The sequence below is a fragment of the Triticum dicoccoides genome, chromosome 7A, assembly GCF_002162155.2.
Source record: "Triticum dicoccoides isolate Atlit2015 ecotype Zavitan chromosome 7A, WEW_v2.0, whole genome shotgun sequence".
Classification (NCBI taxonomy): Eukaryota; Viridiplantae; Streptophyta; class Magnoliopsida; order Poales; family Poaceae; genus Triticum; species Triticum dicoccoides.
In genome coordinates, this window is record NC_041392.1 from 73,713,459 (window position 1) to 73,729,880 (window position 16,422).

Sequence of the window (16,422 nt, forward strand, 5' to 3'; positions counted from 1 at the left end):
CTAGGACTCGCCAAGTTCCACTTCGGCAAGTGAACCTGTACGTACGGGATTCGCCGCCAAGTAATGTACCGGACGCCAAGTACCACAATGGGATGCAAGGTGCCACTACGTTGGCCATGTACAACTACCGTCGCCGTGGATCCTACAAGATCAAGGGTACTACTACCGTCGACCTCGGAGACCCGGGGACGTCAAGTTCCTTACCGTGACCCCGAACATCTACAAACGTGTACAACTACTTCCACTACCGTCGCGAGAACGACTACTTCCCACGACGTTCGTGAACGACTACTTCCTTTACCGAACTCGAACAACCCCGAACGCACGCTTCGAAGGTATTCCGCCGAGACAATGAACCGTGGACGAATGCATGTGTTGTATGATGCCCGTGTTTGCACCGTGTCCAAGTTGTCACTTGCTCGGTCCTCCTCTTTTGCCACTAACCCGTGGGGACCCGGTTATCGGGATCACCCCACCATCTTTTGACACGCTCCCGTCACACTTTCTTTTGCATCGACGTCTCAATGAGTTATCGGTACTGGAACGTTGCCGTGGCACCGTTTCGTTATCGTCGCCGTGGCACCCCTTTCATTTCCGCCACGATGACAAATGCTTCATAATGCTCTTATCAACATTTTTTCTTTAAAACTTGCATAAATTTGCACATGTCATCCGCATCATGATAACAACATCAAGAATGTTTAAAATTGTTGTTTGCATTAAATTGCTAATTGCATATGGAGTTTTACCGGAATTGTTGTTTGGCGTTCCGGCCTCATTTAAACTTGCCTAAATAGATAATTTCTTTATGCTTCTACTCTTGCCATGTTTAACAACATTTAATATTGTTGAGTACCTAAACGAGAGAGAACTAAATAATTGATGTGGTGTTCCGTCAATATGCAACCTGTTGCATATTGGGCTCCACTTAACTTGTAGTGTTGTTTGTGCACTTTGCCATGCCATGCTTCATTAAACCGGACATGCATCATACTTGGTTGTGCATCATGCCATGTTGATGTGATGGTTGTTTACTATGTTGCTTGCTTCTTTCCGGTTTGCTTCCCTCGTTAGCTTTGGTTCCTTTCCGGAGTTGTGAGGATCCGTTCGACTACGTCCGTTTGTCTTCTTCTTGGACTTGTTCTTCTTCCTTGCGGGGTCTCAGGCAAGATGACCATACCCTCGAAATCACTTCTATCTTTGCTTGCTAGTTGCTCGCTCTTTTGCTATGCCGCGATACCTACCACTTGCTATATCATGCCTCCCATATTGTCATGCCAAGCCTCTAGCCCATCTTTCCTACAAACCGTTGTTTGGCTATGTTACCGCTTTGCTCAGCCCCTCTTATAGCGTTGCTAGTTGCAGGTGGAGATGGAGTTTGTTCCTTGTTGGAACATGTTTATTGTTGGGATATCACTATTATATATTGTTTATTTTAATGCACCTATATACTTGGTAAAGGGTGGAAGGCTCGGCCTTATGCCTGGTGTTTTGTTCCATTCTTGCCGTCCTAGTTTTCGTCATACCGGTGTTATGTTTCTTGATTTTGCGTTCTTTACGCGGTTGGGTTATAATGGGAACCCCTTGACAGTTCGCCTTGAATGAAACTCCTTCAGCAAGGCCCAACCTTGGTTTTACCATTTGACACCTAAGCCTTTTTCCCTTGGGTTCTGTAGACTCAAGGGTCATCTTTATTTTAAACCCCCGGGCCAGTGCTTCTCTAAGTGTTGGTCCAACCTGAGCGATGTCCGGCGCCCCCTGGGCAACCAGGGTCTATGCCAACTCGACGTCTTGCTCATCCGGTGTGCCCTGAGAACGAGATATGTGCAGCTCCTATCGGGATTTGTCGGCACATTCGGGTGGCTTTGCTGGTCTTGTTTTACCATTGTCGAAATGTCTTGTAACCGGGATTCCGAGTCTGATCGGGTCTTCCTGGGAGAAGGAATATCCTTCGTTGATCGTGAGAGCTTGTGATGGGCTTAGTTGGGACACCCCTGCAGGGTTTGAACTTCCGAAAGTCGTGCCCGCGGTTATGGGTAGAATAGAATTTGTTAATATCCGGTTGTAGAAAACTTGACACTTAACTTAATTAAAATGCATGAACCGCGTGTGTAGCCGTGATGGTCTCTTTCCGGCGGGTCCGGGAAATGAACACGGTTTTGGAGTTATGTTTGAACGTAAGTAGTTTTAGGATCACTTCTAGTTCACGACCGTGCTTTGCTTCTCTTCTCGCTCTCATTTGCGTAAGTTAGCCACCATATATGCTAGTGCTTGCTGCAGCTCCACCTCACTACCTTTTCCTACCCATAAGCTTAAATAGTCTTGATCGCAAGGGTGTGAGATTGCTGAGTCCCCGTGACTCACAGTTACTTCCAAAACCAGCTGCAGGTGCCGTTGATACCAGTGCAGGTGACGCAACCCAGCTCAGATGGGAGCTCGATGAAGATTGTGTTCGTTGTGTTGTTTTGTTTCCAGTTGATCAATAGTGGAGCCCAGTCGGGGTGATCGGGGATCTAGCAATAGGGGTGGTCTTTCTTTATTTGGTTCCGTAGTCGGACCTTGGTTGTATTCTGGATGATGTAACACTATATTTATGTATTGTGTGAAGTGGCGATTGTAAGCCAACTCTTTATCTCTTTCTTATTCAGTACATGGGATGTGTAAAGATTATCCCTCTTGCAACATGCCTACTATGTGGTTATGCCTCTAAGTCGTGCACCGACACGTGGGAGATATAGCTGCACCGTGGGTGTAACACCCGGCTCCTCAACCGTGGCCCGTCACCAGCTTCGGGGACTATTGTCGGAGTAATGGGCCATGGGTAGCCTAACCCGAACCCCTGAACCTTTCAAGACAACGGGGCCGGCTGCGCCCCTCAAAACGGCAAGATGAAGCGCCGCCTTCTGGTGGCCGGCTGGCTGAATGGCCGACTGCCAGAAGACGGCCATGCTCAGGAAGGCGGCTTCAAGACGGGCCGACTCCTAGCAGGCGGCCTCCAGAGAGGCCGGCTCTTAGCAGTCGGCCCATGGCGCCCTCAAAGTCTGCGCCCTCATCAAAGAGACAAGACGGGGTACGGCTACAGTGCAAGCCTTCCCCCCGAATCCAGGGATGGGCGTGGCCACAGTGCCCCGTACAGGCGGAGATCTCCGCACGACGCGACACTATTGCCTCTCCCCCCATACGTCACACCTGACAGGCGGAGTCCTGTTCCCATGAAGGCCTGTTAGGTACGGCTTGTAGACGGCGGGCCCTACCTGGCAGCCAGAGCCCTGAAGACGGAGGAGGCTGGGGCAGCCGGACCTCGGAGGAGCCGGCTACCAGCAGGTGGCCAATCCCTCCCTTGGGCCCCATACGCCATCAACCAGATGAGACACGGAGTGACAACAGTGATCGCCCACCAGGCGGCGGGACTGTAGCCACGCTTCCCCGACCAAGCCTACGTCATTAGCGTTACGGCTACAGTGATCAGCAGTCGGCAAGACCCGCAAGCGGCGGGAGCGGCTTGTCGGCTCCGTACCAGACCAGACGGCGGGGCCCACCAGGCGGCGGGCCCTAGCTGTCGGCAAAGAGGCCGGCGACCAGAGAGAATGACGAACGGGCCCTATGCCCGACTAGATTACCATTGTACCCCTGGGGGGGAGCCTATATAAACCCCCCAGGGCACCCATGCAAAGGGTTCGGCCCTGTTAGGACCAGACTCATACCTAGAGGAGGAGAGAGCGTGTCTGCCTTCTTCCACCTCTAGCAAACAGCTCGAGGAGCACCATTGTACCACTTACACACTAGTGATCATGCAGAGACCCCGCAGAGCAGGACTAGGGGTGTTATCTCCTAGGAGAGCCCCAAACTTGGGTAAAGTACGCCGGCGTTCATGTCTACGCCTCATTCCGCTTCCAGGCACCGACGACGTTCTACTCGCTCCCACCATGATAAGCCATCCTTTGGCATATGTCGCACTCAACCCCCGACAGTGATCATGGGCAGATTTGTTTTGTATTATTTTGTCGGGTTGGTATTCTGTTTTAATATTCAGCTTAACCTTTTTTAGTTTCTATCTTTTATCATGGTATTTAAGTGAACACTTAGATATTGATCAAAAAGTTCAAAAGTAAACAATATTTTTAGCATTTTTAGTAGCATACATTCGCATTAATAACTAGAGAGTTTTCCTGGTTTATGTTGCACCACTAACACATAAGTAAACTATCTTCTAAATACTTGATTTTCTTCATCTGGTATGTCGAGAGGAGAAATACCTTGTCCCGCATGGGAAATAAGTTGCGCTTAGTTCACATGACGATTTGTAAGGTAATATTCTTCATCTTCTGAAAAGGAAGATAATATTCTTCATATATGACGATTTGTGAATGGCAGTTTACCTCTAAACACTTGCAATATGAAGAAATGTACTGCCGGTTTCATTTGTCTTGAGTTCAATGTCTGTTAAATCATTTACGAGTGGCTGAAATATTTGTGTTCATCATATATTCTTTGTCGATGAGTTTAAATTTGACAATTTGCATTTCTGATGCATTTCATGCAATATTTGATCCTTCATAGAAGGATTGACATAATGAGAAATCGAGAATACAGTATGAAGTACTCCCTCCGGTCCTTTTTAGTTCACATATAAGATTTGTCTGAAGTCAAACCTCGTAAACTTTGACCAAGTTTATAGAAAAAAAATACAAATATTTAAAATGTGAAATCAACAACATTAGATGCTTCATGACTTTACTTTTCATATTGTATAAATTTAACATTATAGATGTTAATATTTTTTCATATAAATATGGTCAAACTTTAGGAAGTTTGACTTCAGACAATCCTTATATGCAGAGTAAAAAGAACCGGAGGGAGTACAAAAATGTAATAAAATAGAGTCTGATGGGTTGTCTTTTGGTTGTGCATTCCTTATTATCGGCATGCATTGTCTATGTAACATGTATTCTTCGTCACTCATAGGTGCTCGATAATTTATTAAGGAATACAAATACAAGATGAATGGTAACCACGGTAGTAAATAAAGTGAACTTTGTTTATTTATTTTTTGAGGCAAAGTGAACTTAATTTAGTGTGCAAGAGCCAGGGGGAGCTCCTATTTCCCGCGTGGGTCGGCAGATAGCAAGCAATCGCGCACCCTCGCCTCCCACATTAGCACTTTGGGGCCGGCCCACTGCGAGGCAAGCGCCCTTGTTTTCCTTTTTTTCTTTATCTTTAAAAAATGGATAAAAGAAAGTTCCAAATTTCAAGAAGCGAATTGGAAAACAAATGTAGCAGGATCTATAAAAATGTTCACGTATTTGAAAAAATGTTCTCAAATTTTAAAATGTATACATACTCAAAAGGTACGTGAATTCAAAAAAACATGTATGTAAATGCAAAGAATGATAGTGGGTTTGAAAAATTGTTTGTGAATTTCAAAAAATGTTTGCAAATTAAAAAAATTAGCAATTCTGAAAAGAATGTTCACAATTCCAAAAAATGTTCATGACTTGTAAAAATGTTCCTAAATTGGAAAACTGTTCATGATTTCAAAAAATATTTGTGAATTCAAAAAGTATTTATGACTTCCAAAAACATTTGAGAATGTGTAAAAAAATGTTCGCGGTTTTAAATTTTGAATCGGATGAACAAGTTTTAATATATGATGAACATTTTTTGAAATTGATGATTTTTTAAAATCAATTTGATGAACAAAAAAAAGGTCATGATTTTAAAAATTGTTCACGAAAAAAAGAATAAAGTAAAAAAGAAAATAAAAACGAAAACAAGTAAAAGAAAATAAGATAAAAGGAAAGAGAAAAACGAGCAAGAAAAAAGAAAAACAAAAAATGAAAAATGAAAAGCCCAGCTGTAGGCCTCGCGTGTGTGCCTGGGCCAGCCCATCTTGCGATCGCCTTCACGAGGCTGCCTGGAGCAGGTGGTAGCCATCTCAAAACTCAGCCCCAGGCCCGGCCCGCAGGCAACACCGGGTCTGGCCGGGTCGGCTCGGGCCGACCGGGCCGGGTAACCCATGGCCAGGTATAGTCTCACATGAAACTGAATGCTGATGCAGCTGTTGCAAAATCTGCCAACAAGGGGGCTGTTGGGGTGGTGTGCCGAGATGATCAGGGGTGTTTCCGTGGTGCTTCTGCAGTAGTATTTGAAGGGATCACCCAACCTTAAACCTTGGAAGCTTATGCCTGCAGAGAAGCATTAACACTGGGCCAAGATCTCCAACTTGAAAAGCTTCAAATTTCTTCTGACTGTCTGAGAGCCATAAGGGAGATCGAGTCGGCCAAGAATTATGGAGTCGGCCAAGTAATGGAGAGCCGCACAGGTTAGCTAAAATGGCATCAACCCTCGGTGTTGGGCGTCATTTGTGGCTCCTAGCGCCTCCAGATCATTTATGTATTCCTCTGAACCTTGATATCTAATAAAGCTACGCTGTTTATCTCAAAAAAGTAGCAGTAGGCCACATACTGTACTGCAAACTATTCAGAAGTTGCTAAAAGAAACTATTCTGAGTTCCCCCCTAAAAATTTGCTAAAAAAAACCATTCTCAGGCTTCGGCCTGCAAAAAATTTGCACATAACCAAGACAGGGAAGCCGTCCTTGGTTGAACTCACTCTGAATGTGTAAACACAAATTCATTCTCTGCTATAGTTTGGACTGAAGCTTTAAGTGGCAACACTAGATGATTCATCAAAGAGAAACGCAACGCTGCTGGAAACATGCTCTGCTATCACCACATCGTAAGTGGCCGGAATAAGACTGCAACCACTACAGACTAATGCCACCCCATCGTTGTTCAAGCACTTAATATCTGAATTTGAGAACAGCAAATAGGTTTCCTACATTGTCAGGAGAACGGGTTTTGCCAAACCCCTATCTCACTGCAAAAAGTTTTGAGACGGTGAAACTCTGAACAAGTGAACTGTGAAGCGACGGTCAGGAGTCCTGCTTTGGTCTTTCTCTACACTGCATCGACATCCGGGTACCGCACCCCCGCATGGGCTGAAATAGAATTTACAAGGAACGGTGAGGAGGTAAGATCATCATATTGCTAAAACAGAGTCAATAACAAGATCAAGAAGACAGTTGATGACAAAACCTGAAAAGATTGTAGAAACTAGTTTCCATGTAGTGTTGTGGGATACAGCCTGAATTTTTTTTCTGAATTCACAATTGGCTAAATCATATAGAAATCAGTATTTTCTATGTGAAGCTCAACTCATATGATATGACTGAACTGATTACAGTTTTCTTTCTGAATTACAATTTTCTTTCAAGTTCCTAGAGTGTGAACATCTAGCAACCAGCTAAGCTTCAGACTACACATGGAGCAGATTAATCCAACAGACACAGTGCAAATACAACAGTTCAAGCAATTGCAAAGTCCTAACTGAAGAAGACCAGCTAAGCTTCAGTGAACTGTTTTTCAGACTGTAACATTGTTTTCCAACACTGAGGCAAGACAGTACTCCATTAAAATAGAACCCAAAAGATCATGGCAACATCTTGCAAAGGGTGATCAGTAGGGTTCACCTGGCGTCCGGACGGGGAAGACGAGGATGTGGAGGTTCTGGCGGCTGCGGGGCAGGTCGACGACGAGTGGGGTAGGCCGCCCGAAAGTACCGGCTTCGACGCACATGGCGACGTCGGAGACGCCCATGGTGGCCTCCAGGCGGCGGATCAGCGTTTTCCTCAGGTCGAACACGGACTTCCCCTCGAACACGAAGGCGCCGCGGGCGATGCGGCTCCCGTCGGCGCCCGCCCGCACGTATACGATCACCCGCGACGGCATCGGCAACACGGTGATGACTCTTCGGGTGAAGGGAAGCTGCAGTTGAGTCGCAAAGAAACATCATGATGCCAGGAGATCAAATCAAACACGAAGCGCAAATTCGCCACGAATTGCTCCAAGGCGAATGGAATTAACACGATTTGCAATCTTTGCGGTCAAATTCCGATGCGTTCAAGAACCCAAGTCGCGCAAATTCGACAAGAATCAAGAAGCGGGCATGGCGGACTCACCCTGACCCTAGTCGGAGGTCGAAGGAGAGGCATGGCGGCCCTGAAGGGGATGGGCTCCACCACCCAGTGCATCTTCGTGCTGAAGTTGTCGAAGGCGTCGACGCTGGCGCCGGTGTGGATGTACCTGCCGTTGGCGCGGAGGTAGCGCCAGGCGCCGTTGCGGAGGTGGCGGCCGGCGACGTTGCGGAGCAGGACGTCGTTCCCGGAGTCGGCCCCGACGGCGACGGGCTCCCACCTGATGGCCTCCTCCTCTTGATCATCGTAGTTGCGCTGCTCGACGCAGCGCCCGCGGTGGCCCAGCGGCGCCGGCGCGTTCGTGGCGACGAGGTAGCGGCCGTAGGCAGCGCTGTAGAGAAGCATGTGCTGGGCCAGGGCGTCGGCATTGCCCTGGTGGTACAAGTGCACCGCCCAAGCCGCGTTCATGGAATCCCGGCGGTGGTGGAGGGAGACGCCATGCCCGTCCTCATCGGCGTGCAGGTACGTGCCGTGCACGCGGCTCCGCAGCCGCACGTAGTGGCCGTCCTGGAGATGCTCCATCTGCCGCGGGCGCCGCTGGAGAGCAGAGACGGTCGGCGCTGCGCGGTGGAGAGATGGTGAGGATGGGTTTCTTGGGGCTCCGGCGAGGAAGAGAAGATGAGAAGCGAAAGGAAGCTGTTGGTTGTGGCGGTTACGTTCGGGCGCCAAGGCAGAGTATTTCAAGCTGGCTGACACGCCGTCGCCGTAGGTGGGCTTGCGGGCCGGGGCCGAAAAAGTATGCTCCTTGGGCCGCGTAAGTTAGATCCGCACGTCTCTTGTCCACAACAAACTGCTGTTGTAGACTCAAAAAACAAAACAAAAAAACTGCTATGTTTCTCAGCTTATACAACAAGCTAAAAAGTTTCTCAAAAAATACTATAAGCTAAAAAAATCTAAAATATGCTTTGTCTAAAATGGCTAAAAAATGCTATGCTTCTAGAAAAAAAAGTCATGTTTTTCTGTGCTCAATAAAAAAGCTCTCCTTTCATGCTTTACTAAAAACAATGTTCTCATATATATATATCATGTTTCATAAAAATAAACTCTAGTTTCATGCGCATCAAAGCATACACGTTGTATTGTATTGCGAGGGGGACCTTAACCACCATGGGAGAAAAGAGAGAAAAGCAGAGAAATTGATCACCACCTCATGTTCTATGTGTCGTGTTGGTGCCCTCATGTCCATGACTATTCTGAATATGGGGCCGAGGAACTCCGGATGATTGTTTTGCATGTAGATTATTATGTGTTTTTAATGTCAAGGTTAAGTATCCTTTCTACGGATGTCCTCGTGGCGTGAGGCTAAGGTCTACCGGCTCTATACACATCCTGTCATGGAGCCGTGGTGACAAAAAATGGAGAGCCAATAATCTTTCCGGTGCAGTAGATTAACGACTTATGTTTGTTGGATGGTTAATGATGCTTACTCATCGTAGTTTTAGGATGTCGATGGTGGTGCCAAGTATGAATATGATGTCTTGTACTCATGTTTCATCATTTAGCACACATGGTCTTCTTCCTCGTTGGCTCGGTGAGGAGGGACAATTTTTCCAGCATACATTGCAACGAGAGTTTTCAAGCATTTAAGTTTTCAAAGGGCTGGACGATTTGTGCGAACTCTTTGAAACACTTGAAGTTGGTCAAACTTTCACTTGTTTGATCTTTTGCTCTACCAACATAAAAATCTCATGCTCTACCAACATAGAGATTGCTTCCTGATATCCCTAGCTAGTTTTTACTTGTTCTGTGAATACGACATTGGGCCCAAAAGCGCAAGGGTTTGCTATAGGAAGCAAGTTTTACCCGTAGTCGAGAACCAATGTACCAACCAGTGGATTTCTTCCAATAGCCAATGATCAGAACCTGCACACAACTAAGACGCTTCACTTGGTACCCAACATTTCTAGTGAGGTTGTCAATCTCATCACCTTTGCTAGTTAGAAGCATTAATATATGATGTGGATGGAAATGATTTTTTAGGCAATGAAATAAAAAGTTCAAAATATAGAAGAACAATAAGTAAAGCGATCAAGTTTATGATTATGAGGAATAAAGGACCGGGGATCCATAACTTCACTAGTGGCATCTCTCCATGAAAGCATAGGTGTGGTAGAAAAATTATAGTTGCGTATCAGTTAAATTGTAGTGTTTATGGTTAATCATACATGTCACGATTGCATATATGCATTACATCCTTGTATTCATAGACCCGTATCCAGCTGCATATATATCTAATACTCCACCTAAGACCACTATCCAACACGCATCTTTAAGTATTAAGTTAAAACAAAGCATTACATTGAGGAAAGTGATATAATGTAGATATATAGTGTATTCTCTTTACCTCTAGTTCCTAACCGAGACACCTATTCAACTACTAGTTTTTTCCCTTTCCTTCACTAGGATAGATTACTTGCAAGGTTAAACCAATCTAACATTCGCTCTTGTAGGTCATTCATCTAATCATGGCAAGTGAAAGACTAATAGACCAAAACAAACCAAATAAAGATCCATATATAATCTAAGCATAAAGTGACAATTCGTCACACCGCAACAAACACATCGGGAACTACATCAGATAGATCACAAGCAAGTAAGGCAGCTCATGTGATCTTTGTATTGAAAAACAAGGAGAGAGGATGGCACATAGCCACTATCATGAACCCATTGTCCAAGGTGGACTATACTCACAAATGGTCACCAGAGTAGTGAGTTTGATGAAGATATATAGCTCTCGCGGCAAATTCGCCCTCTAGGTGTTTACCGGAAAAAGCTTCCAGATTGGATCACCTGAAAAAGCATAGCGGCAGCAGCAAAAAAAGATCGATAAATATTTGTTGGGGTTTCTCTATAAAGGCATCGAGGTCGAGAGGTAGTGGACCGACACCCTGGCAGATCGAATCTCCTCTTGGTCTCTCCGCCTTTACTCTGGTCAATGGTGTTGTGTATGTTGTTGCTATGTTCTCTCTCGCCGGTTATGAAAGTTGCTTCTGTAGATGAGAGGGAGGCCGCCACCTGTTATGACCAATGGTATGAGCGGGTGCACTCGTACCACACGACTTATTCTCTTCTGTTGATGCCGGATGCAACTCTTCCCATAGGGAAAGTGGCCCAACTCCTCCTCAATCATCTAAATATGCTCCAAAGCCTTCCAAAAGTGTTTGTCTCTGAAAAACAAGTAAGGAAACAAGGTTTCTCTATATTTTGGAAAATAATGATTAGTTAAACGACAAAAGTCGTTGAAACACTAGGTTAGACCAAAATACCTTTGGAAAACCGTACACAAAATGGAGTCATCAAGCCTAGATATTCTCTACCTAGTAAAATGAACTAGAATCTTATTTTTGCATTGCACCAAAAATACGAAGTTGAATGTTTTGGGACAACTTGACCTACTCAGCACGACCCTGAAACAAGGAGCTAGACTTTTTTCCCTCTTTCCTCCGAAAACAAGGCGCTAGATGACTCGTTATGCCAATGCAGTACAAACCAAATGTAGCCGAGAAGGGGGGCTTCTAATTTTAACCGAAAGGAATGCTCATTGCACCAATGGCATTAATACGAATTACAACCGAGAAATAAAAAAATTGCTGAAAATTCATGGGCCTCCCACCACCTCCAGTTCCTGGGTGGGACTAAAGATTGCACCTCCATCTCTTGCCATTCCTGGGCTTTTCAAATTTATTTGAAATTTGCTAAATATTCACATTGTCCAAGCCCGTTAATTCTAAGAAGTATAGTTGGAGGACTCAGACTTGGGGCGCAGAGGAGTCGAACCCGGCCATCGGTGATGCCACGTGGCAAAGCAGAGTCCTCAAGGAAGTTGGACTCGATAATGGAGGATTCAGACTCGGCCATCGAGAAGCTTACCATCGTGGAAGTCTTTCGTCCACCTTGGCCCCATAAGTAACGAGGTCCACTCGCCATTCACCTCTTTAGGCTGTGAGAAACCAGAGGATGAGTCAGACCAGGCCTAGACGAGTCGGTTGTCGAGTAGTTCGTTATCGAGGGTGCGACGCGATGAAGTGGAGTCCTCAAAGGAGACTTGGACTCGGGTGAGGAGTCAGGCCCTCGTGTCCGATTGTGTGTTGGAGGAAGTCGGAATAATCCATGGAGAAGTCTGTCATCGAGGAAATCAGACTCAACCATGTAGGACTCTGCCATCTAGGAAGTATTTCGTCCGGTAGAATCCTTTTGTTGTTTGCCTCACACGCCAACGATCCTCTTCAGCATTGTTTGATGTCTGCGATACCGCAAATAAAGAGTCCCACCCGTCATCCACGTTTCAAATTTGCACAAACATGAGACAGGAGTAAACGGCCCAAGAATAAACACGCAGTAAAAAACGTATGAAATTGATAAGATCGGACTGCGTGGACGGGGAAATCGCACGGATGCCCCAGGAAGGCAAGTACTGCAGCCCCGTGGCTAGGGTTTCGGGCTGGGCTTCGCCGGCGCGTCTCCGGCGGCCCCAGGTTCGTCCCTCCTTCCTTCTTTGCTGGGATTTTTCACCCCTACACCTCACCATCTCTTCATATCCTCTACTGCAGATGCAGATGGAGCACGCCATGGGAGTTCCCCATCCACCACGGTCACCGCCGGCAAGTGCTTCTTCACGGAGATGTGAAGGACGCCAAGGACCTGCAGCTACTCAAGGTTTTATCTTGTCCCCATCCTATCCCCTCTCCTTGTCGTCCCTTCTTCATTGGATGACCAGATGCACAACCACATATGTTTTTTGATTCAGGCTCATAGGGTCTAGATTTGAATGTAAAACTACCTGACTTTACCATTAACAGATTGGAAGCACGATTATCGCTGCAATTTTTTTTGTCATGGCATATTTTCTCTTATATGTGTTTGTTGATGATTAATCATCAAAGGTTATACGCGTGTTTCGTCCCAAGCACAAGTCCTTCTTTCACATATCCCTTTTGTCATATGTCTTCTTGATGCAAAGAGGCTCAGCCTGCTACTGATGGATTGCAGCTTACCAAATTTGATTTGGGTGGTACAATGGATGTTTGGTATTGATGTTGAAAGAATACTTCACTTTCTGTAATTTCAGATGTTCAGATTATACCGAATGAATGCTACCAGATTCCATATTTGTTCTAGAGATATTATTGATCTTTTCATGCACCAATTGTTCAAGTAGTGTCTTTCTGCTAAAAGCTTTATATTGCCCTGTGTGTCCTTTTGTCCGTACCTTTTCCCAGTAATTTTCTCTGTTAACCTTGGGCCAGCTCATTTGTGTGTGCTTCATGTATATGCTCATGCTTTTGATGCTGCTGGACTTTGGAATGCATCCGCACAGTAACTTTCTGGGTATGACATATTCACTCTTAACTAAGAAATGCTACAGCTGATTCCTAATAATTATCAGTACACAATGTATTAAGTTGCCTTCGCTGTAGGTATGCTTGCATTCAGGTTGTCATTAGTTACGAGATGGTACATCAGTGTCTCCACTCTAGAGATGAATATAATACGCCAAAAGTAAGTGTCTGATCCCAGCTTCTTTTATTGTGGATTGTGGGTACGGTGAGCAATACATTGATTCACAAGTACGTCTTGCAGCACAGAAATTATTCCGTTCAAAGTGAATGACACGGTGTAAATGAAACATGCGCTGAGCCTACTAATGCGACTCCCAGTACTGTTGCACTACTAGAACCCAATGGCATGATGGTGCAGCAAATATGGTTTTTTATTAGATAGTTTTCTGCACTGTATATGTGATAAATTCACAAATTTATGATTTTGAGGTACTGGTGAAGGTAGATTCAAATGAGTGATGCAAATTCAGAATTCCACAGGTAGTGCCTATGACTGACTAAGGGTACATGAGTTGGAAGAAAGTCCAAGCAGAAGGAACTCCTGCAGATGCCCAGGCTGCTACTGTGCCTATCTTAAGGTATTGCTTCAGCGGTGGTATTAGTTGTTATTCTTTCCTGATACAGACATGACTCTTTGAGCTCCACCAAGGCATATATAACAAGAAGATAAGCTTGATTTATTTTTTTATCAAGCAGGGGAAATGAAAGGACGATGCGCCGTACATTCTAGATTATTTATCAGTGTTAATCCGTATTAACTAATTTTATAGCCATTGTAATTAGCAATAGAGAAATGTTTGCTGATATTTTTTACCTGCGAGACCATAGTACTTTTTTGTTTTCTTTCTGTAATAAGTGCGAGATACGAGCAATAATAATATATTGGAGTTTATTCATGGATGAAGCGGTTCAGCTCAAGATATATAACATTCATGTTTCCCTTCCTAATGTTTCTTTGGTGAAGTCATAACCTATTTATGTTTCAATGGAATTCTGTTCAATTCGCCATTGTTTCCTACTATGCAGGGTGCAGCGGCATAGAGCACTTCGACAAAGGAGACTTGAGAATGAGGACGATAAGCAAGATGAGTTTGTGCTTCGGACGTGGAGTTTCTGCACCCGAGCTCATATGAGCTCGGGTGAACAGTAAAATCGAAAAAAAATCGAAAAAAATCGAAAAAAATTCCAAATTTTTTTTGGTAGAAACATTGAAAAAAGTTTTAAGTGCTTGCAAAAATTCGTCATGAAATCACATTTCTAGAAGGCGTGGCAAAAAAAAAAAACAAAATCGGTACTCTGAAAATGCTACTTTCAAAAGCATTTTGGAGGTTGAATTTGTTTCTTTTGCCACGCCTTACAGGAATGTGATTTCATGATGAATTTTTGCAAGCACTTAGAACTTTTGTCAATGTTTCTCTGAGATTTTTTTTGGAATTTTTTGATTTTTTTCTTCGATTTTACTGTTCACCGAGCTCAAATGAGCTCGGGAGCAGAAAGGCACTTTCATTGTGCTTCCTTCTATCTACATCAACTGCTTTGTTTGGGCCAAGTCCAAATAGTAAACAAAAAGAATAAACTCTTCCACAAACAAACATCTGTAAAAAACGCCCTAAAAACAAGTTTAAAAATCTTCACAGTTTTCATATCTTCACACAATTTTTGTTTCAAAACAATATGTTCACACTTTCTAAAAGAGCTTATTTTTTTTCCAAAAACAAAGTTCCATTTTTACTATTTTCCCCATTTACAAATGAAAAAAAACATTCTTTAAAGAAAACATCAATTCAAAAAATGTTCTTTAATAAAAACATTAACTAATCTTAAATAAGTGTTCCAATTTTTATGAAAATGTTAACTTTTGTTAAAAATAAAAAAGTTCCATGTTTAACCTTTTATTGTTGTTTATTCAAATTGAATATAAAAATGATGCACAATGGCATATGAAGAAGGTTGTGCCTTTTTCGCCCGGTGCAACGCACGGGCATTTGTACTAGTCAGACTCAACCATGTAGGACTCTGCCATCTAGAAAGTATTTCGTCCGGTAGAATCCTTTTGTTGTTTGCCTCACACGCCAACGATCCTCTTCAGCATTGTTTGATGTCTGCGATACCGCAAATAAAGAGTCCCACCCGTCATCCACGTTTCAAATTTGCACAAACATGAGACAGGAGTAAACGGCCCAAGAATAAACACGCAGTAAAAAACGTATGAAATTGATAAGATCGGACTGCGTGGACGGGGAAATCGCACGGATGCCCCAGGAAGGCAAGTACTGCAGCATCCATTATAAGAGTAATTACAAGTTAAGTTGAGTGGGTGAACATATACATGATTGGTGGACTTATATTGTGTTGATAGATGTGAAACAACATGCAAGACTTTGTTATTGGGACCGGGAGAGTGCTATATTTGTGAACCTTGAGGACGCGTGTGGTAATTGTTTGATTTGATTTCCAGTTCGAGGCCCGCTCTTGCCCGCTGCAAATCTGCTCGAAGCCGTCTTTTTTTTTTTTGCGAATCTAAAGAAGAAGCCGGGTTGAACAGAGCACCAGGCGAGAGCTGCGCGGCCGCTGCTCCCACCGCGTGTGGGTAATACACATGCTTGCGTCTGTACTGTGTTAAAAAAAAGCAATGCGTAGCCCCAGGCGGACTAGCTTCCCGTCATCTCATCTCCCGGCCGCTCGCAGCGACGCGGCCATTTCGACTGGGTGCCAGAATCCGGCTCCGACTCGTTAAGGGCTTCGTTGCACTTGCACCGCCACACCACGCAATGCAGTCGGATCAGGCAGAACCTTTATAAGCACACCCAAAGCTTTCCCTACCAACACACATCCTTTGGTGATCGCAAGTGGTGCTGCCAGAAGAACCCACCTGCGATCTGGTGGTGATCGAAGAAGATGGCGAAGCGCAAGTCGATGAGCTCCAAGATGGCTCAGCGGAAGAAGCCGGCGCCCAAGCTGGACATCACCTTCTGCTGCCCCTTCTGCAACCACCCCGGCGGCGTGTCCTGCACCATCGACCTCAAGCTCTACGTCGCCACCGCCGTCT

General features: G+C 44.8%; 1 protein-coding gene across 1 annotated transcript; it reads left to right on the plus strand.

The window, feature by feature from the left end:
• Nucleotides 1-11,869: 11,869 nt before the first annotated feature.
• Nucleotides 11,870-13,654, plus strand: LOC119333131. Its single transcript, XM_037606141.1, has 6 exons — nucleotides 11,870-11,940; nucleotides 12,438-12,509; nucleotides 12,585-12,690; nucleotides 13,281-13,362; nucleotides 13,452-13,533; nucleotides 13,615-13,654. The coding sequence occupies exons 1-6, from the start codon at nucleotides 11,870-11,872 to the stop codon at nucleotides 13,652-13,654; spliced, it is 453 nt and encodes a 150-aa protein (XP_037462038.1).
• The last annotated feature ends 2,768 nt before the right edge of the window (nucleotides 13,655-16,422 follow it).

What these genes read in the sequence shown, in the direction of transcription:
- LOC119333131 (XM_037606141.1), top strand. Translation starts at nt 11,870, where the DNA reads ATGGAGGATTCAGACTCGGCCATCGAGAAGCTTACCATCGTGGAAGTC. An exon ending in TCCGCACAGTAACTTTCTGG is followed by an intron (nt 13,363 to 13,451) that starts GTATGACATATT and finishes CCTTCGCTGTAG; the next exon opens with GTATGCTTGCATTCAGGTTG. An exon ending in ATGAATATAATACGCCAAAA is followed by an intron (nt 13,534 to 13,614) that starts GTAAGTGTCTGA and finishes TACGTCTTGCAG; the next exon opens with CACAGAAATTATTCCGTTCA.